The following is a 14,334-nucleotide window of genomic DNA, read 5'->3' as shown; positions in this document are numbered from 1 at the left end:
GTACAGGGACGATGTTAATTTGCTACTTGAAGCATAATTCCTTGGGTAAATCGCCGAGCTGTCCCTTCAGCAAAAACTGAGAAGCGATATGATTGGTAGTTACAAAAGTAGGTGTATAGAAATCTCAAACGATGCAAAATGCCCGCTTTTGGTGGTAGTTTTCCTACCCTCTTTTGAAAAACCACTCAAAGCGGGCATTTTGCCCCCATTGACCGCGAAAGGGTTAAAAAGGGTTGACCCTTTCACTACCATCCTGTTATAGGTACGCAGCGGTCCTGTAAGGACTTGGCCACTCGTGGGCGATTGGTAGAAAAGAGTACGAACAGAGCCAAACTCTGGAACGATTGGTAGAAAAAATTGTTTTTGTACAGTGACAAATCTCGTAGCTACCTACACCAAAGGCTTGCCGTAAGTATTGCAATTACTTTGAATATATCACTTCGCAATTTGCCAAATAGCCCCATACCAGTGATTACCCAGAGTACCAAGCCTCAGCGATGATGCGTCTCTACTCGGTCGCGCTGTTACTTGCTGCTGTTTGCCTTGCAAATGTTGAAGGGCCACGTCCTCCGATCTAACCACCACCGACTATCCAGCAGTAGGACGCTCCCTCGCCCACAACCAGAACGCATAACGCTGTCACTCATAAGAGGTTCCTGAGGCGTTGCGATGAGGACGACGAAGAGAGGTTCGTCGGGATTGACCAATCTCGGGGCTAGCAACCAAAGTCGAGGGTGGTGCGTCGAAACTCGTCGTAAAAATGGTCAACATGAACGAATTGGAGACTCAAACGGCGAACGCCATGAAACTTGGCCGTATTGATGACACCTTGCCAAGCTCGAATTTCAATAATTTGATCAACCTAGTCAAAGAGATGAACTCGAAGAGTATGATAAAAAAGGTCTCGGTGATTAGAATATCTCCACCAGATATGGAGGCGACGCTCTGGCGATGGCGCTCGTTAAAACCGTGCGGAATCCACGTCGCTTTTTGCAAAAGAAATTCGAGAGTTGCGAGCTAAGAACTGAAGATGTGGAAGAGTCGCATTTTCAAGCAACTGATATTTGGCGACGACACGTGCCCCATCAGTCAGAAGTATGAGATTCTGGACGACTACATCAAGTTCATCAAGCCTAAGGACTACGATCAAACCCTCCTAAGCACCTTAAGTAGGGGAGTTGGTGGTGAAGAGAAGGTGGGGCGGGTATTGTATACTGCAAGGACGAATCCTCGTACATTCAAGAAGGCCAACCAATTGCAGGAATTACCACTCGGTAAGTGGACGGGTGAAGGTCAATTGCCTGCAAATATCTTTCAATGGTTGAGGTTCTACGACGACGTGGATGACGCTTTTACCGCCGATAATTGAAAATTTTCACGAAGTACGTCGACGACTTTAACGCGAATAATCCCGGCACCACAAAGTCAGTACTGGAGATCTATAGAAACAGTTTTGATGGTGCTACTTTGGTGAAGAAGCTCGTATCGGCAACGGACGACCCTAACGCAAAAAGTATCGTGATGGGCTCTATTGACGATAGTGTTCACGACACTGAATATTATTAGGAATAAACGCGTAACAATCTCTAGCGAGAAGTTGGACGCGTTGGATGAGTTTATTAAGCTGAAAAGTTGGAGGAGATAAGGTGATCACAATGTTGACGTATCAGTTTGCTGGTCGCAGCAAATTGCGACGATACTGGACAGATTAAGGAAAAAAGGCCGCGAATCTGCAACGTTGCAGAAGAATCAATTCTAGCAAGTGTCAAGCCTTATAACCCTGCTAGTTCCTTGAATGAATTACACAGTAGACGTAGTGAGCTGCACCGCTGCAGACTCGTACCCAATAAATAAATGACTTTCTCCGTCGTGATATCCGAGTTGGCATATCAGGACGGGTCAATGGTTACTTTGCGAAAAGGGCCAACCAGCATTTGCAACTTTGAGCTATTTAGTTGACCACATACTCGATATAACAAAGGCACTTGAATAGTGGATACTGCCGCTCAGGGGTGACTTTCGAAGCCGGAGGAGATTAGTATATAGGTGTGTGGATCATTTACGGGCCAATTGTTGACGCTCAAGTAGATGTCTGGTGATGACGTTTACGAGCAGAATTATTTGGTCGTTTCTGCAACGAAAGCAGTCGACGATCGATGGACAGGGTATCTTCATCAAGTCCCAGGTGATACGGGTAGCATAGAAACCCTATTATAACTATCCGGATACTGCAAGGCGTAATCGATTGGCTTCGAGCAACCAGCGAAGCGCTGACAGGATAATCGTTTGGCTTTAATCACTGATGCGTTACCATATGTGGTAATCAATTGGCATTCACGAACATGTAATATAAGCAGCACACTATTAACTCTTCATGCATTTTTTTCTAGGTCGGTTGCGTGAGACTAACCCAGCTCTGATCATCTCCACACTGAGTAGCTTTTTTCATTCTACAATTAGCGCAGTCAATCACCAAGTCAATTCGCTCCAGGCTCGCTCGCCATGACCACAAGCTCACTCTACCCGCCGATAGCCCAGTCTCTCCGTGACGAGGTCATCGGCAAAGTCATTCAGCGGTGCCAATCTCATCGCACTAGCAGTGGAGTTCGCCATCTAAATCCTGGCCCACGTCCCCGCTTAACCCCTTCAGGGCCAGAAGACACTGACGGTATCGGACAGAACGCTAAGAGCTGTCATGACTCCAGCTATGTTTCTCTGATGACCGAGGGAAAACCCCAGCAGATGAGCAAAATGTCGCGCAAGCGCCTTCATTCTTCTACTACGTCTGTTGGTGCTGACGTTTCGAATGGTACAGCTCCGCTGCCCTCGAAGAAAAATCGCACGCAGCATCTCCTATCGGATCACGACAAGTACAGAGACCTGATCATAGAGCTCGTGTCAAAGAGAGACCTTCGCCGAGAGAAATGCCGCGTCAACCAGGCTCGTTACCGTAAAAGACAAGACAAATTTCTGGCAGATCTGGAATTGGGCAATCAGCAGACTCGAGCTGAGATCCAAAAGCTGGAGAACCAGCGCCAGAGGATTTTGTTCGCCACTCCAACGAACGAGACGGTCTGGAACATTGCCACCGAATATTTCCGCCTCTTTCGACACGGATTCGCCGCACCTGCACCATATTCAGGGCTGACATCGAACGAAGCAGAGGCGGTGATTCCTCGCCAATCGCACAAACAGCTCGAGTTCTTACAGGCGGCCATGTCAATTGATGTCGCCGACGGGACACTGCGTGGCGTCGACGCGCTGCTGGAGAACTGGAGATTGTTTTCGTTGTATCACAAGGGCATCCACCTTGAGCTCGAGCGCATTGAGAAGGATGGAGCATGCTCCGTGGTCGCCACTACGAAGACTTCGTTAACTATCACTGAAAACACGATACGCAACGTGTATCCACACCTTTCGGTAGATGAATTTGGCGATTTTGAGCTGTCTCCGCTTGCATGCCGCTTAATCAACCAGCGAATTGAGATGAATGGCACAGTTCGTTTCAGTTGGGATCGCTCAAGCGGCCGCGTAGTGACTTTGGAGTCAAAAGCAGACATGTTGACACCTATGCTCCGTCTTTTGGGAAGTCTCGAGGACGTTGCTCATGCTTTTAACGACGCTCGAATCACCCTCGAAGGGAAAATGAGATGATCGAATTAACAAAGCATCTAGACTGTTTGGTCGACTTTCGGGACGTCTCTAACTTGGGGATATTCTCACATAATATTGTGATGTCATTTTGCGAACTGTACATGTACTCCTGTAGTTTATCAAGGACGGAAATAAATTACCGGAGCTGCTTCATGGATTTAATTGGCAAATATGTTTTGAACAACAAGCGTTTCCTACCACTTTTTATTTAGCATTGCCGTCATCAGACGTCCTTGCTTAAAACGCTCACCTACTTAGCATCCGCTTCCACCGGCGATACGCAGACAACTGGTGGAGGTCGACAGTGTTAAGGCGTTCGTCAATACCACCCAGAAGAACCCAAACAAAATGTAGCAGATCGTAAGAATCCCCATCCACTTGCTCTTGCCGCCCGTGCGTTTCAACTCGTGAACGTGCTCCTTCTGTCTCGGAAGCCAGTACACAAACACTATCGACGCCAAGTTGAACGCATACGCGATCAAGTACGCGTAAGTCACATCCATGCGGACCTCATGAGTGTCTTTCTTGATATCCTTGGCTGCGATGCTGAAGTGCGAGTCGATGGACTTGTACATGACGGTGGAAAATGGCGTACCGATGTTGTTGATACTGATGATCAGACCCATGATCGTAGCTTCACTGCCTGGCTCAGCGATTTCAATCACGAAAAACTTTGCAATCAACTCCCCAATACTGCTGGGCACCTCGGCGAGTAAGGGAACCCCAAGCCAAAACCATTGGCTTCGATACACATCCCAAATAGTGAAGAACGTAGGGAAGCAGTCTATAAAGACAACCGAGATCTGGCAGATGACGACAACCCAGCGCCAACTCCAGTGGAGACCCCACTTGCGCACCATATACAGCGCCACGAAGCTCACGATGGAAGAAATCATGCTCGCAATACCGTCGTTCAAGGGCGTCACATTCGACCAGATGCTCTTGATTTTACTCTCGGCGGTGACGGAGAAGTTGGAGAAAATGTGGTTGAAAAACCGGAACGCCAGCACTTGATAGATGACTCGATACTGCATGAAGTCGTATAGGTAGGCGAAGAACGCTCGTGTGGGTTGTGCTGTGGCTTTCTCCTCAGTCACGCAGAACCAGCAGAGCGGGATAGTGACTAGCGAGAAGGCCGCACACACGCCCATGACACCAGCGAAACCCATATCCCACGAAAAGGTACCACCGTAAGCTTCACTGTTGAGTCCGATACCCGTCATAAAGGACGTCAAAATACCAGCGACCGCAGTGACGATCGCGATATCTGTCTGAATAGAGCCGCGAATAGCTTCTGGCTCACGTTGCGCAAGCTCCACCAAGTAACCATCTGCTGCGCCGTACGCGACGATGGTACCGAGGTGTGCTAGCATGAAGAGAATGATGAGTTTGATACCTTTATTGGGAGCATCATAGTTGATCATGGTTTGTTGTTCCGTCGTCCAGTCACTCTCTGGGATCTCTGCAAGTGACGAGTCACCGTAGTACGGATTACCCAAGGGAACCACGGCCATGATCAAACAGCAGACGAACGAGATGGCCCATCCACAAACCATGTACGGACGACGACGGTATCCGAAAAGGGGGTAGCAGTCCGAGACGAGGCCAGTAAAGACTCGCAAAGCGTGCGGCACCTTGACCAGAGCTGTGGCCGTAGCGACGAGTACTGCGCTCATGTTGAGGTAGTTGTTGAGCACTGAGTAGATCACTCCAGAGATCGACCCGTACACGACGGCCACGGAGATTTGGTGCGCTGCGAGACCGATATTCTGCCATGAGTAGAGCGATGCAGGTGCTCCGCCAGGTCGAAGAGCTCCTCCTTCCAGCTCAGCAGGTGACTTGAGATCGTCGTAGTAGGCTGGAACAGGGGAAGAAATCTTCTGTAGCTGACTGGTGCCAGCAGCGGCGATGAAGCGTGGGGAGCGCGCGGAAGTTGGAGAACGCATACTACACGAGGCAAAATGGGAAATGCTCTACATGATCTGGTGTTGAACCAGTCGCTTCTCCAACTTTGTGCCCGCTACACCACGTTGAGCTGTGGCGGGCGCACAGCTGGAGAAGCGAGTGGTTCAGCACGAGCTGTAGGTATGATGAGTCCTGGGGCTCAGGTCATGGTGAATGACCAGGAGAGTTGACTTGTCCACGTGGCCCCGACCAACGAGATCTCAAAGTGGTGAATGTTTTAGGGCCAGCGTGATTGACCTGGCGAGCTAGGACGATACCGCAATACCTGTTACTCATGAGGCATTAAGAGCAATTTGAACGGTGTTGCATAGACAACTTGATCAATACTCGCGGTATCTTGTTGCCCCAGCGACATGATATGTCACGTGAACCATAGATGGTCCACGTCGTAGGTTAACTTTCTGGCCCGTCTCAAGTACACCATGTCATCAACGACAGTCTCCGATTGGTTAAGAAATCGCACCTTGCTCGAAGGAGCTCTAACAATTGATCAAGAACGATGCGTCAACACTGTTATACCAGGATGGTGGCGATAGCTTTGACCGGTTAACATTGATCTCTGTTTGACACATTCACTAGTTTCAATTGCTCGAACGGCATCGGGTAGTCCAGCGGAGGGAAATATGAGCAGCAATGACCAATCTTACAAGTAGTGCCGTCTCTTCTCTGAAGAAAGGAGGGTATATGTAATACCACCATTTTTATTTGTTACTAATTACCCAACCTAACCACACATGGTCATTACAGTAAACGCTCTCCATTCCGGTACTGCTGTAACCCAATATCCTGACCCAAATGATCGTATTGTTTTAAAGAGGGACATGATCAGCAGCGTTTTGGCGGGAACTATTCCACACCAGCCATCGGCACAGTTGCAGTGCACCAGTCATTCCGTAACCTTGGGCATCAGCAGTGCAGAATACGAAGATCGTCATTCCCTTAGTTGCCACTGACCAGCCATGGGGAGGTGGCTCACAATTAAACAGAAGAGGACCATGATCAAGAAGGCCAGCGAGAGCCCAGCGATGACACAAGTGGAACTAGCAGCGTGGGCAAAAGTAACGTTAAAATTAAAACGGGCACCAGCCTAGACGACGGTCTCCGACATCATGAAGAACGCTGACACTATCCTGTCCGATGACTACAGCGACGGCAACAGTTGCACACCCCTGCGCGTGACGTCGCCAGCTCTAGAGAAACAGCTTTGGGAGTGGATTCAAACAGTCGAAGCCCAAGGCGTGTGCCTCTCACGTGCGCTGATTAAGCTGAAGGCTCGCGATATCCAGCAGGACCTGTGCGACGCGTGGGACATCGCGTTCTCCGACGGCTGGCTTACCGCATTCGAGCGGCGGCATGGGCTACGTAGTCGGCATCGACCTGGCGAAGCTGGTTCAGCCGGTCCTGTTGTTGTTGCGGCTGGGCTCCAACGACTACAACCAATAACAGATCTCTACAGTCCCCAAGATATATACAACATGGATGAAACTGGCTTGTGCTACGCGATGGCCCCTGCCCGCTCAATCTGCACTAAGTCCGCCCGTGGCGTGAAAAAGGACAAGACGCGGATACGGTCGCGCTGACGGCGAACGCTGACGGCACGAACTTGCTGCCTCCGCTGTTTCTGGGCCAGGCAAAGCCTCCTTATTGCTTTCAAAAGAAATCCGCAGAGGAGTTGGGTTTTTACTATCGGGCGAACGAGAAGGCGTGGATGAATGGTCCAGTGTTTGGTGAGTCGCTCAGAATTCTCGATCGAGATATGCGGGCCAGTGGTCGCTGCATTCTGTTGCTCTTAGATAACGCCTCACCCCACAGCACTGGCAATCTGGTCTGTACTGATGTTCAGGTAGAATTTCTGCCACCTAACACTACAGCCTTTTTACAGCCGATGGACGCTGGAATCATCGCAGCGTTCAATGTTGCGTACCGACAGAAACCGCTTGAGCGGGTCTACAACAAGATTAAGCACGGTGATTGACAAAAAGGCGTACAAGGTTGGCCAGCTTACGGCAATGCAGTGGAGCAAGGCTATTTGGCTTGACCTGCGGGAGAAACAGACAGTCCAGAACTGCTTTCGCCATACAGCTATTCTGTATACCGCAGTAGATGATAGGAGCAAGGACAGTATAGCTTCCAGCTACGACGACCTCGAAGATGTAGAGAATCTTATAGTCCGCGATTCCCAGCTAAGCCTGTAGACTGCTTAAAACAATTTCAAATCTTGAGATAGGGTCGGACCACGATACCGGAATGGAGAGCGTTTGCTGTAACATGGTTTTTCTCTCACAATCAGGGGAAAAACGACACTTTTCTGAGACCAACCACGATTTGCAAATACTATAACTCTGAAAAAGGTTGAGCAGTGTTGTCTACCAATAAAATCAATATTTGAAGAACCGTAGGGGGCTATAGGGCCTTGGAACACGTGTAGTTTTCGAGTTATGCCCTGTCAACAAACCGCATTTCGTGCTTAAGAGCAATTAATTCGTACTTAAACGAGTGAACAAGCTTCGCATTATTCCTTTTTTTGTGGCTATTCACTGTTCGGCAAAATGCAACAGGTTGACGAACACTTCCGGAAAACCCGCCTGGTTGCACGAGATGTGCTATATTAATTATATTTTATGTATGTTTTCAAGATTGTTTAGAACAGACAAATCGCGAGTTGATGTCATTATTTAGCACTTTTCATATTTCCCTCCGCTGGACTACCCGATGCCGTACGAGCAATTGAAACTAGTGAATGTGTCAAACAGAGATCAATGTTAACCGGTCAAAGCTATCGCCACCATCCTGGTATAACAGTGTTGACGGGGATAAGTCTGGTCTTGCGGCGTATAATACTGTATATACTCGTGAAGACGGCCTCCTTTCCGTTCTCCCTAACGGGGGTCGTAGTAACTTAAAATCTTGGTTTTAAAACTTCAAGCTGCAGATATCTAGCATATACACGTAAATATTAGTATGCGTTTTAACTACAGACTGGTACGAGCAAGAACTTAGGAACGTAATGCATGTTGTATCAAGAACGCTTTCTAGGCTATCACGCTAGGCAAGCGTGACCCCCCAATGTAGGTCGGTGTTGGCTCTGTCAGCGCTCGCCCCATCGTTTTACCATTCGTGCCGCGATCATGCTGTTAGGTGCTCTGTGTACCAAGTGTCGAGTTGGTACACGTTCGAGACCCAACGACCGCGAAGCATTACCCCTGGTGCATGCAACGTCGTCGCACTACCCCTTCTAGGAGAATGACAAAGCACTCGGGGAACATCCTTCTTGGTGGCATTGTAACGAGGTACAATCCAGTGTGCTCAAGTTAGAAAGCGTGACCTGTCACTCTTGTACATGGATCCGGGGAGCGAACCATTGCGTAACTACATTCTTCACTATAGGTGGCTTATCATTTATGTTAGAAACCAAGGTAAGCTTACCTTTAAAATGACATAACCCCTAAATCTACACTTCTAAGTACCAAGCCGTTCTCTTTGAGGCCTTGAACAGTGAACTTACGTTCTCGTGGGTCGTAATATCCTTTTGCACTTCTATGTGCATAGTACTTGTGTACCCGCCATACGGTGTAGCATTTGTAGTAAATCCTACGCCTAATCGGGTAGATTAAACTACCTGGATCCTCTGCGTTTTAACACTAGAACCACGACGGATCGAAGTAAGTTTCCCCACTTGAATGATCCGCAGTATGAGACCGTTCGGAAGTTGGGTGGCATCTTTGGTAAGATGTCCTCCCCTTCTTGGCAGCGGTGGCGCCTGCCGAGCAAATCTGTCGCGTGAGTGCATTTGAGACCTACGAACGTGGTCTTAACGCTCTCATTGGAGGTAGTCTGGAGCTTCCTTGGCCGCGTCCCAGGCTGGCAAATGTGGTCAAGTGACAGTTGGCTTCTGGGAACAAGGGACTGATTGATGGGAAGTGACCCAATCCAGACGTGAGACTCGTGGTTGACGACGGCGCATCAGTGATACGTCATCATTCGTGAAGATTACGTAATCATCGGAGTGGATCGATATGGAGCAATCATTTGGACACGCGATCTACCTCCAAGGACCCGATTTACTGTTGACACATCAACTGATGTGTACCCAAGGTAAGTACCTCGCGACCAGGCTACAAGGGTGATAGAAAGGGCATCTATAGGATGGGCAGAAGGTGTTGGACCGCTAGGACTTACAGGAATAGCAGAATGGAATTTGCTTATCAGGAACAAGTGTTTTCGGTTCAAGATTGAGGGCTCTAGCGGGAAGTATATTGGCCCATACAGTAATCAAGTTAGTTCTATCAAGAACACGTGTCAGTCGCCGGAGTTTGCAGCTTGTCAGGTCGATCGTCTCCCCCCTCGCCCTCAACTCTCCCGCTATAGGAAGCGGTCAAGCCTCGCAAGTAAAGGAACAAGGAACCCCCCGCAAAGGAACAACCACACCCCAAGTCGATCAAGATCGACGACCTACCCGGCGCGTAGCCTGAAGAGTATCCACGCTACGCAACCCCACCATCCTGCGTCCCGCCAAGACGCGACCAGCCCAGGCCAATCTTCCCATCAAGTCCATCAGAGGAGTGTAACCAGCCTCGCCGACGGGTACACAAGGTGAGTCCTCAGCAACCCCACGGTTATCGGAGTACCCCCTCCGTTAGTCGGGAGTCCAGGGAACTGTGTGTCAGAGTGGATTGCGACGTGATTTTGCGACCCCCACTCCACCACACAAACCTAGGCCCGAAAGCCTAAAGATTCTTGTGTTTGAGAGAAAGGATGGAGAGAACCTTCACTTCTGGATGAGAGAAGTTGAGTTCGCCATCAAAACGGGCTTCATCTCGGCCGAGCGACTTCCGGCGTGCCAAAAATTGTGCTTACATCACGGAGACGGCATCTCCTTGGTTGCAGGCGACAAAACGCGAGAGCTGCAAGAATACGTGCGGGCGAGGGGCACGTTGGTGGCATCGCTGGCAGAAAACCCACCGCCTGAAGATATTAAGACAACAGTCTTCATGAAGGTTGTACCTGCACGCACACGAAGCTAGTCCGCGTGGACGAAACCACTATGGAGGAAGCGATTTGCGTGGACCTCCAGGAGTACGGCCATGGGCAATTCGGGAAGAGGAACCCGCCAAGATTGGACAGGCGCTCCTTGGGAGAGGAGGGCAGTACTGATGCTCCTGCTGTAGCACAGCCCCTTGACACCGGCGCGAACAGCAAACCCGAACCCATGGACTTAAGCTCCGTCGAGAGCTTTGTTCGTTGGTACGGATCATATGCACTTAGGCACTACCATCGTGTATGTCCCTCAAGAGACCTCGAAAAGTAGGATCTCCATATTACCCGCGGACCTAAGGACCGTTGGCGAATGCCACGGCGGGGTGTCCTGGGCTCTACAATCATCAGTAGGTGAAACCTGGGGAGCGCTAAGTTATCGGTAGGGGTAGGAGGATTATGTGCATTACGGAGGCTTATTCCTGATAGACTTGGCTCGCTCAAATAGGAAAAGGACAATGCTAGGCAGCTGGTAGTACATATGTTGTAGAGCGAGAGAGAGAGAGGTTGGGGGGGGGGAGAGAGACGTTACATCTTGAACGTTTAATAAATTCTGGAGTACATACATGCTACCAGTATGTCACTTGAAATAGCAGCACCTGACCAAACTCTATGTCAGGGCTGTTGCCTTTGATGTTCCCGGATGGAATAGCCTTTGTTATGGTGACGGAAGTATTTAGGGTCCTCATCGATCTGGACAGTGATGTTCGATTGATGTTGTATTGTATAGACGCTCGCAGTCCTCGACATGACCAAGCATCTGTTGGCTCTGGCGGATCATTATACGAGGCACGGACCCCGAGCTGTTAGTGTGGCACAGGCGATAAAACCCAACCGATCCATAGTCTTTGACAGAAGAGTGGTGAGCCATGTTCTCACATCCACCTCTCCAAGGGTGTCTGAAGAAATGTTCGGATGTAAGGACAATCTTCTTGCGGAATCAAATATCAATATACGACGCCTACAGGTTGGGGCAAGCAGCCGGGTTAGAGTACCACCACTAGCATAGGTGGTGGTGGAAACCGCAGGCGCTAAGCACCTTCGCTAAGCTGAGAAGAAATCAGCTGTGTAGCGGTTATGCGTGCTGCCCCACACGACGCGAAGCGAGGATGAGATGCATCGCTGATCAGGCAGTGACCAGTGCGTCAGAGTAAGCGAAAGTGAAGTCCAATCATCTGTAAGTATGACGATTGTTGTACATGTTGTACGCAGCGTGCCAGGTATCATGGGCAATGTCTCTGCTCAAAGCCATGGGCAGCGATGGCCCTAGTGTTCTGCGCGGGTGTGCACGCGGTTGACCACGTATTGGTAAAAGCAAAAGCTCGCAGTAGCTGGTGGTGCCACACCTGGCATGGCACTTTGGTGGTGGAAGGGTTTCTCACTATGGCTTTGTACCGATGAAGTAGATGGTGTCGATGGTAAACATCAATGTCGGTATGGAATGGTGGTAGGATTGATTCTCCACTGTCGAGTACATTCATGGTACCTCCTGAAACAGCAACGATACATATTACCACTTTCAGACTTGGGCTACTGCGTGACAAAAATTCCGTAAACAAGACCGCAAATTATATTGGGGCTCAACTTTCCGATGTGATGGGCAGTGAATCAGTGGTCGTCCCTTTGCTGAAACGCAATCAGTGCCGGTGAACATCCTTGACCAAAAGAACTTCTCGTATTTCTAAGTGACACTTTAGTGGCCGCCTTTGTAATCTTCGTGAGGAAAGAGCACGATAGCTTGGCGCAAATCCATCGGCACAATCAGCTTCAACTCTGGCGCTCGGTCCTGAAACCGACGTGTAGTAGCTAGTTTCAAGCCATACAGCACACCACTTGCGTTTAGCAACCAACGATTGGTATATCGGCCGGTCCTCTAAACTTGGGTGTGGGGTAAGTTCACTCTTCACATACCACGTTACAAAGATCGAAAAGGTGTATCCATCTTGGTGTGTCTCGATTCTTCGCCAGAGTTCTGATTCATTCCAACGAGGCTCTGGACTCCTCATGCTGAGTTTGGACTGTGAAATGCGACCTCGCCACAGTGGCTAAATATTCGACAGCAGAAGACAGAGGACTCGGAGCTAGACTTGTGCCATTTCCCCCAGTCTTCTTCCCCTCAATGGCCAAGAAGTGGGGTGACTTCATTACTCCGTTTAGGAGAATTTGGGCAAGAAATTCATCCGAGTCGAACGAGCGTATTTCGCATTCTTGGACGTTATGTCACGTTGCGCTGTATTCTCGCAGTCCAACCTGGATTAGACTGACCCTGATGATCTTGTTCAGTAACGCTATCTGAGTATCCACCATGACTAGCTGCCAGTAGACTGTGCTCTACAAAGGCGCTCTCACCTAGGTAATACGTTCGACAGCACTGTCTTCTGATGCGCCGCATCAGATGCGGTTACAGACTCTCTGAATCAACTTGGACAATAAGTCAATTGCTCCATGTACATTTCCTCCAGAATGGCTACGGGGTAATTGTCCGCCATATAATTCGCCCTTGTAGAGTCCGTGAGCGCTGCAGTCCATGAACAGCAGTATTTATGGGAAGCATTTGGAGGCGTTATTGATCGTGTTGCGGCTACAAGGACCGGTGAAGATCGAACGAAGGGAGAAATTGTCAATCTCCTTTGGCTTTCAAGAGTTTGGCGGCACTCGATACGTGGTTCCGTTCGTTGCGCTTCAACCTCAACCGTTCCTAAACATTGTACGTGCATTTACTACCGAAGCGACGGCTACAGGATGGTTAGTTGCAATGGTTAGCCATGCTAAACGAAAATAGAAACGCAATGAATTGAGTCTTTGTACTACGTAGTAGGATTTCGTAGCGACACAGCAAGAAATTATTCCGACGTAATTCTAGTCGCACAGCTCACGCTTCACACTTGTCGATCGACGACTATCTCTCCTGTATGGACGTTTAAGTGAAGTGGTTATTACTACAGGTCGATGGGAGCTTCAAACAAAAATCAAGCCTTCGTCTTAGCCTTCTTGGCTGTCGTTTTCACAAGCCACTTATAGTAGAACTTCTTCATTTGCGCCTCCGATAAGTGCTTGCTCGCCGTTTGAGGATTATATCCTAGTTTCAGGAAGAATCTGACCTTCGCACTCGAGAGGATTCCTCTCTCCTCGTCTTGCGGTGACGTGCTGTCAGCACCTCGGAGCTTGTTTGTACTGGTGCCGTCATTCCTGCTCATCGGTGAGCGGACAGAGGAATCCGTGTCCGGTGCGGTCATGGTTTGCGACTTGGCTTGATCGTGTGCTGCGGTAGTGGGGAGCCCATGGATTCCTATAATGAGGGTAACCGCCGCGACTAGGAAGATGTTGTAGAGGCGCATGATTCGTTCTGTTGTACTGACAAAGAGGGTGTCGAAGAGCAAAATTACAACTGAACAGCGTAAGTACCACCTCAAGCTTTAAAGCCAGTTTTCAGTACCGTTCATGTACCGAGATTTTTGCTCACGCACTGTTCTACGTGAGGCTAATGGCCAATAAACTACAAGAATTGGCAACAGCTGCCAGCAATTAGCAGGGCCATAGAAGGAGGGGTAAAAACGACAACACGACAGCCACGCTATACTTGATACGATACTTTCAAAATCTGATACCAAAACATATGTACTAATGCCGTGCGTTGCCCGGGAAGCTCTGGATACTTTTTGGCGTTAAAAGAAAAAAAAA

The 14,334-nt window shown here is 49.2% G+C and overlaps 5 protein-coding genes across 5 annotated transcripts; 3 read left to right on the top strand and 2 right to left on the bottom strand.

Moving 5' to 3' along the window:
• Positions 1-1,030: 1,030 nt before the first annotated feature.
• Positions 1,031-1,369, top strand: PPTG_18800 (hypothetical protein; the record flags this gene model as incomplete). Its single annotated transcript, XM_008916896.1, has 1 exon — positions 1,031-1,369. The coding sequence occupies one exon, from the start codon at positions 1,031-1,033 to the stop codon at positions 1,367-1,369; it is 339 nt and encodes a 112-aa protein (XP_008915144.1).
• A 1,133-nt stretch (positions 1,370-2,502) lies between these two features.
• PPTG_18799 (hypothetical protein) lies at positions 2,503-3,654 on the top strand (the record flags this gene model as incomplete). The annotated part of the gene is made up of 1 exon (XM_008916895.1): positions 2,503-3,654. The coding sequence occupies one exon, from the start codon at positions 2,503-2,505 to the stop codon at positions 3,652-3,654; it is 1,152 nt and encodes a 383-aa protein (XP_008915143.1).
• A 142-nt stretch (positions 3,655-3,796) lies between these two features.
• On the bottom strand, positions 3,797-5,814 carry PPTG_18798 (hypothetical protein). The gene has a single exon (XM_008916894.1). The coding sequence runs from the start codon at positions 5,598-5,600 to the stop codon at positions 3,909-3,911; it is 1,692 nt and encodes a 563-aa protein (XP_008915142.1). The 5' UTR covers positions 5,601-5,814; the 3' UTR covers positions 3,797-3,908.
• A 4,583-nt stretch (positions 5,815-10,397) lies between these two features.
• PPTG_24400 (hypothetical protein) lies at positions 10,398-10,643 on the top strand (the record flags this gene model as incomplete). The annotated part of the gene is made up of 1 exon (XM_008916934.1): positions 10,398-10,643. The coding sequence occupies one exon, from the start codon at positions 10,398-10,400 to the stop codon at positions 10,641-10,643; it is 246 nt and encodes an 81-aa protein (XP_008915182.1).
• Positions 10,644-13,410: 2,767 nt separating this feature from the next.
• On the bottom strand, positions 13,411-14,094 carry PPTG_18797 (hypothetical protein). The gene has a single exon (XM_008916893.1). The coding sequence runs from the start codon at positions 13,989-13,991 to the stop codon at positions 13,623-13,625; it is 369 nt and encodes a 122-aa protein (XP_008915141.1). The 5' UTR covers positions 13,992-14,094; the 3' UTR covers positions 13,411-13,622.
• Positions 14,095-14,334: the final 240 nt, after the last annotated feature.

Source organism: Phytophthora parasitica (assembly GCF_000247585.1).
Source record: "Phytophthora parasitica INRA-310 unplaced genomic scaffold supercont2.91, whole genome shotgun sequence".
Classification (NCBI taxonomy): Eukaryota; Oomycota; class Peronosporomycetes; order Peronosporales; family Peronosporaceae; genus Phytophthora; species Phytophthora nicotianae.
The sequence above is the reverse complement of the archived record's forward strand: the minus strand, read 5'-3'. Positions and strand labels throughout refer to the sequence as shown.

Coding starts and splice junctions, on each gene's coding strand:
- PPTG_18797 (XM_008916893.1), bottom strand. CDS start 13,991: ATGCGCCTCTACAACATCTTCCTAGTCGCGGCGGTTACCCTCATTATA.
- PPTG_18798 (XM_008916894.1), bottom strand. CDS start 5,600: ATGCGTTCTCCAACTTCCGCGCGCTCCCCACGCTTCATCGCCGCTGCT.